At 36.6% G+C, this 7,182-nt stretch overlaps 1 protein-coding gene across 1 annotated transcript; it reads right to left on the bottom strand.

The window, feature by feature from the left end:
- Positions 1-1,395: 1,395 nt before the first annotated feature.
- ethe1 (ETHE1 persulfide dioxygenase) lies at positions 1,396-6,676 on the bottom strand. Its single transcript, XM_008431220.3, has 7 exons — positions 6,496-6,676; positions 5,762-5,906; positions 4,396-4,544; positions 4,080-4,209; positions 3,633-3,722; positions 3,219-3,335; positions 1,396-2,341 (listed from the first exon to the last, which is right to left on the bottom strand). The coding sequence occupies exons 1-7, from the start codon at positions 6,526-6,528 to the stop codon at positions 2,298-2,300; spliced, it is 708 nt and encodes a 235-aa protein (XP_008429442.1). The 5' UTR covers positions 6,529-6,676; the 3' UTR covers positions 1,396-2,297.
- Positions 6,677-7,182: the final 506 nt, after the last annotated feature.

Genomic DNA, 7,182 nt, shown 5'->3' with positions numbered 1-7,182 from the left:
TTTGGAATCTATGTTCCTGAAATGATTCATGTGGTGGCTCTTAAAACACTGATTCCATCTGCAGTCTCAATCTCCCCTAAACTCTCAAAAGGGCTTTGCTTTACCAGCTCCTCAAGGCGGCAGTCACTCCTGTCGTTTGTGGATATTTGTTTCCTTCCAACTTCACTTTCAATTTTCTGGTAATAGTGTTAGACATAGTTTTACATGAACAGCCATTTTCTTTAACTATAATCTTTTGTGGTGTTTCCTCTTTGTGGAGGGTGTTGTGAATGATTGCAAGACAGTATAGAGTCAGTAATCTTCCTTTTGGTTGTGGACACTTTACCTGGCCTAACATTTCTATATAAAAGTGCCCACTGAGTTTTGTTGATATAGATTCCATTTGGTAAAACCAAGCAAGTTACCTAGAAGAAAGCTAACACGAGTCCCTGCAGCCTCAAGCTGGGTCTCGTGTACAATTTGGAGGATGAATATTGTACTTCTTCTATTTTGACTTAAGTGATATAAAAGGATCTCAAATGATCTGTTTAACAATTCAAGTCTCTTTCACAACATTTTAGGTATCTAAAACTATGTTTATTTGTGAAAGTTATTTGGGCTGACAAACGTTTTATAAGGACGTTTAGGCTTTTCAAGTCAAGCTGTGTATTCAGCTCATGAGGTTAAAATACCACAAAGTCTTACATATTTACCATTCGCTTGCCTTCGAGTGCCCCAGCAATGCTGAGAGAATGCTGCATTAATAGTGAAACGGGATACTCTGAAAACTGAATTAACCACACAGATTCCATTCAGGACTATGCATAGACATTTCTTTAAGGCCCCACAGGCAAAATCAGCTCCCTTTACTCTGAGGAGTTTTATCACCCTGACTGGCCTCTTTACAGCCTTTTCTCAATGAGCTGATAGTGCAATAGATTCTTGCCAATGACATGTGGATGGCGTGAGAAGAAAAAAAAAAAGAAGTGCTACAAGTTTACTGTGGCATGGCTGCAGCGGGACTAAAAAGAGTGCTGGCAGATGGGCGGCAGACTGGGTTAAAGGACAGCTGGCACACTGCATCTCAACAACAAAATAAGATTGGACTGCTTCACATGTGGAATGAATAAAACTTCAGCCTGTGAAAAAACAATCTCACAGGCACCTCTTGTAAAAAAAAAAAAAAAATGCAGGTTTCCATCAGCAAATTCAAAGAGACAAAAGGTTGCCTAATATTGTTGTCTCAAATGCAGAGACAGCTGGTGTGTGGTGCATGTGTGGGTTTAAGGTATCAACTTGCGTAAGCGCAGGAAACACCCACCTATAGATAACCCTTTCTTCAGCCCACATTTTCCTGTAGCGTTAACTAATTAAAACCCAAACATCAAGGAGATTTCACAATCAGAATCATCAAGATGTATTTTATGATTCAGTTTAATGCAGTTTATTCATAAATCACATGGAAACAACAATCAGATAAACAAGTGCTAAAAAGTCAACCAATTCCTTTGTAGTTAAAAAGGCACTGGGTCAGCTTATCGCTGACAAGTGTAGTGGAACAATGCACAAGTACATTTAACTGCAACATCTTTATATACAAAAGTAGACTGTGTAGCTTTCTGCCATAGACTTTAAAAAGAAAAGCTGCATTGCTGTGGCATACTCTAAAATAAAAACAAGTTCCTTATAGATTGTGAATGCAAATGGTGTAGATTTATTTTCCTGCTATGCAAAAACACGCTGGCTATTAACAGTCTGCATATTGCAGATGTGTGGTAGGTTGAGGGAGTCCAGAATCTCTGCAAAGGCCTTGTGAAAGAAGTCAGTTGAAGTGGGAAAGCATTATTGTTAAACCAAACCTTTAATGAATTAGAGGCGTCCTGATACCAGTTTTTCCATACCGAGTACAAGTACTTGAGTTTAGGTACTTGCCGATTCCATGTGCCGATTCAGAGTACTAGTGTCTGTATCGGACACCACTGTCATGAATGGTTCAATTTTCTATCAGAGGAACATCCTGTATTGTTCTAAAACACAGCACCACTGAACAATGTAGAGAACATTAAAATTTGCCTCAAAGCTGTACAGTAATGGTGTTCCACACACACAATTATATAGAATCGTTTTACATTTAAAAAGTTAATTTCATTACTTTTTTCCTTAGGCAATTGAAAAAAATTATTTTAATAGTAGCACATTTAAAAACAGCAGCTCCTCAAACAAATAAAATTGAGACTAAATGAAACAAAGTTTAGTTTTGGTAAAACAACAGAGTATGGGTCACTGGACTCATAATGCTCCATTCTGCTCGGCTCTTCCTAGTCTTGCAATCCACAAAGCAGGTTTGCAGGCACTGCAATATCTGCAAAGAAAGAAGAAAATGTGTTTTTAGAAGTCTATTATAGTTTAGAATTGTGTCAAGCCTTGAAAATCTCAGAATGAAATCAGCCACAACATTATGACCACCCTAATTATTGACAAGCTTCCCAATTATGCTAATGGTGAAGCTGACATGCTTCCCCATTAGAATTGGGAAACTTGACTTATTGAGTTTGTCCCAGAAAAGAAGAAAAAAAAATACAATTAGGTGTCTATTTAAATAGCATTTCCCATGCTTAACAACTTCACATTACAATTCATTGTTATTAAAGTAACTTTAGGATTTTTCTTGTTCTTATCAGGGCTACATTATTTAGTTTCAGTTTTGGTTTCTGTTCAGAGCTTTTTTTTGTATGTGTGTAAATGTTTAGACAACCATTTAGCTAAGATGTGACAGATCCCTTTAAATATTGCTAAACATATCCAAATTAATGGCCAAAATTTAATTTGTTACCAGCTTGAATATCTGTTTATAAGCAGCAAGACAGGTAAAATGGACCAGGTACTTTTTATCTGAAGCAGTTAGACCACAGTGTTTTCCCAAAGAGTTAAGGTAACAGATTAACTGAGACCACTTCCATTAAAACTTCACAATAAAAGTCTTAAGGACCTATTCTATGCTCTGAATTAAAAGGAAAATTAATTTACATAGGGGGCAATCTGTTTGTAAAGTTGAGGAAAACTAATAAGAATTAGGTTTTACTAAATGAGATATAATATTTCTGTCATTCCCAAAATGATTCTAGTCGCTTTCATTGTTAAAATAGGTTTACCTTCTTCACTGCAATGCATTCATAATGTCACAGCTGACTAGTGTCTAACATTTAGATTTAACAGTAGGTTTGTAGCGGTTTAAGTACCAATTTTCTTTGGCTTAGGGAGATTCAGGTTGTCCATGATTTTCACAAACTCCTCCAACGACTTGGTTAGGCGAAGATTGTACTTGCGTTCCTCACCAACTGTAGTAACTGTCTGACCTAGTCAACAGAAAATCAGAAAGCTTAGTTACAAAGTAATAACATTGTAGAAAAACTATTTAAAAAGGAATGCAAAAGAATTATATAATGTAGCTCATTAAAAACATTTGAGCATTTCTTTGCTGTATGAAGCCTTGAACAGGACATGAATAAAAACATTGTAGTGAGTTCTGAGTGTCAAAAACTACGTTTTTCAGGTACTATGCTCTGGCCTAAAATAATGTTTCAGTCATTTGGTCACTGTCTGTGAGATAGGATGTAGTTTTAATAAATTAAGCATGTGGGTTTTTAACCAACCTTTGTAGTCATGTGCTGGGTAGAGGAGGCAGTCTTCAGGCAGCTGGAAGACGACCTCATGGATTGACTTGTAAAGCCTTTCAGGAGAACCTAAGACGAAAGACCAAGATTAAACTTTAAAGTCAAAAGCTTGCTAAAAATATTTAATCAATGACTTCAAACTGGTAAAAAAACAGACATTTATAGAAGGCTGAATTATTTAAGTGTTATTTTATTTAATGCAATACTGCCCCCATGTGTCCCTTGTGTATAATCACACGTCTAAGAACTATGGGAACTATGGGAAGAAGAGTACTGACTGTTGTAAGAGACGAAATTCGAAATTACTCCAATACGGGAAATTTATGGCAAAATACTAACACAGGAGCACAATGGGACAGAAGGATAAAATACAGTAGATTCCCAGCTAAAACAGAAGACAGGTATGAGTAAAGACTGTGTGCCTACCCTGCTGGAAGTCTGTTCTGCCACAGCCTCTGATGAGCAGAGCGTCCCCAGTGAAAGCCATGCTCTTGTCCCCCAATACCAGAGTAATACACCCATCAGTGTGTCCTGGTGTTTCTCTTACTATCAGACACTGGTGATTAGAGAAAAAAAAAAACATTAGCTGGACACATTTTTTGCCTCATTCTATTTTATCAAATTATTTCAATGATTTCTCACTACTTACTAGAGAGAAATCATTTTTTAACATGCTGATAAAAAAAAAGTAGTAATAATAAATTAATTAATTAACGTGGAAAAAAATAATAGTTGTCCTTACATGTTTTCCAAAGGTGACTTTGTCTCCTTCTGACAGCTGAATGTCTGCTGAGGCACCGCTATGTTTAGAAATGGCGCTCTTCAGTCCCTCGATTTGTTTCTTCATCAACCCAGTGCCGGTTACGTGGTCTGCATGGCAGTGGGTGTTAACTGCCATAAACACACACACACGCACACACAATGTATTTTGTTATTAGAAGTAATTTATTGCCAGTAATCAAAGCTGAAAATACTTCAATATTTAATTGAAGGGGAAAAGGTCTGACAGCCGTATGGGCTGATGTTCAGCTTGATGACGCCCAATGGCAAACTGCCTGACAGGACGGCGACTATTAGCAGAATGATAACCATATCTGTCTTTGTTAAGCAACATTGACTTTGATCTAATGCTGACTAGATGATCTACTTTTATTATTCTCAAGCAGACTGACAGGTTATGCAAGCACTGAAACATTATTAAGCTGATAATTAACAATGAAAAAAAATGTCTTTTCCAAAAGCTATCTTTTTGTGAGTGTGGCAAGACAGATTACCCATAATCAGTGAAAGCCATTGTTTGAAAAAGTTATGATCTCCACAACATACATTTTCTTCACACCAATCCAACACTGCTACTATGCTATTAAGAACCTCTAAGGAGATTTCAGGGTTTTTTAAAAAACTGTATTGATTATAGAATATCTGTATGCTACCTTTCCCTCACTTGCTGCTACAACTTGTCAGCTGTTTTTGCATGTAACTTGTTTCAAGCAAGTCAATGTGCTAAATTGTGTTTTCACTTAAGGTTGATTGTACCTACGAAGCCTTGTCTAGTTCCAAGATGCTCTAATTCTGTGAAATTCAATTAAGGTTTTCAATACATCTGTATAATTTACTTTTCAAATCATCAGAGCTAACAACGATCACATTGATTTGTAGACTTTATAATAATCTTTTATAAAGTCTACTTGCCATACTGTAATTATTACAGAATAATTTAGAATTTATGTCGACCCAACGACAGTAGACATGCGAGATATTTCTTCCAGAGTATTAGTTTATTAATGTGTTTTCCTTTGTTGGTAAGTGGTAATGTTATTTTTTATAGCAAGACAAACAGTAGCGTCTTGTCCTATCTTTTTAATCCCTAGATAAGAAAGTGATCTGCTACAGCAATTTAGGGTTTGTCCAAGATCTAAAGTTTATTATTATTATTATTATTATTATTATTATTATTATTATTATTATTAATGTGCTTAACAACTAGGCTGATGTATTTTAACAGGGTTTCAAAATGTTTAATAAGAGAACACAGATGAGCTACAGTTTTTGAGTTCATGCCATGACAGAAATCGCATCTCCCAACCCATTTGTAGTTGCAAAGATACCTGCAATTTTTAGATTGAGCCCCAGCTCCTTCACAAACTTCACATCTCTGTCGACGGTCTCCTTCACAGGATCAATGATGACTGCCTCTTTGGTGTTTCTGTCTGCTAGCAGGTAAGTGTAGGTGGAACTCTCGCTCTCAAACAGCTAAACAGGAAAAGCAAAAGGGCGATATCAGTAGTTACCATCTTGCAGCTAGGGACACATACATGACATTCTTCTCTACATAGTCATGGTTTTTAAATGAAGCCTAAACAAGTTACTATACGGGAGTTTGGAGTTCAGGTTGAAGAAGTAAAGAAACTAAAATATGTGCTTTTAGGTTAGGATTCCCTGTGTGATCATTTGTTTCTCTTTTCCTAAACTACTTGTGGTCAACAGTTATTTATAATAAAGCTTTGGGAGATATGGGTAAAAAAATCGGTATTCAAATATCAAATAATGCAATATTGTTTTTAATAGCTGCTATTGTCATTAAAAGGAGAAGACTGTAACTGTAGAAAACACCTATTGTGCGTCAGCTGCAATGTCATGGTGATGCAGCGATAACACTAATTAACAGAATGTTAATCAGTGTAATGTTAAAGGACATTTCACCTGAAAAACATCATATAAAATCTTGTCTGACAATTACCTCACTGAGTCTAAACCAAAAGAATATTTATAATGTACTTACAGTAGGCTACGGCTAACTCTACAACTTCTGCACTGTCCACAAGTTTAAAAATACACATACTTGTCTGAAGATTGGCGCTTCGGGCTTCGCCATTTTGGAGCCGTATTACTTGACGTTTACTCGGAGCAGCTGGACTACAGAAAACACCCCCGCGGTAGATGAGCCCTCTCAGGAAGTAAACCAATGACTGGAGCTGCGTGTGGTTGTTCCGCTTACAGATACCCTCTCAGCCACGCCCAGATTACCTGACAGGAACTAGTTTGAGATACGTCATCTCCAAGGGTGTGTTAGACTAAACACATGGTGCGCAACCATAATTAAAAAAAAAAACTGCTTTGTCATCATTACTCCACTTTTAATCTTTACAGAATTGTTATTGCTATGGTTGTAAAGGTAGACTATTGATTTAGTCAATAATTATGTCTAATACTATTTGAGCTCGTAACTTCTGCAACATTACTATTACATTTAAAACTAATAGCAAGGCAGTGATATTGGATTTGATGGGACTATTGTTTTTGATAACGTGTACAGCCTTGTTTCCACTGTGCACTTGCAGGCCTTGGAATGCCTCTAAATATTCTCCAAAAATAGTTTTTTACAAAAAACCTGTGAATCAGTAAACGCAGATCTGCCTCATCTCCAGCTGAGCTATAGTATGTGAACAAAGTAGATAATTGTGCAAAGAAAAGCAAGCTGACAAGCTGACAAAGAGGTTAAGCAGATGTTTTATCATCATGGGGCTGA

The sequence above is a fragment of the Poecilia reticulata genome, chromosome 16 (genome assembly GCF_904066995.2).
Source record: "Poecilia reticulata chromosome 16, P_reticulata-male-v2, whole genome shotgun sequence".
Taxonomy (NCBI): domain Eukaryota; kingdom Metazoa; phylum Chordata; class Actinopteri; order Cyprinodontiformes; family Poeciliidae; genus Poecilia; species Poecilia reticulata.
Note: the sequence above shows the minus strand (reverse complement) of the source record. Positions and strands in the feature narration are given on the sequence as shown.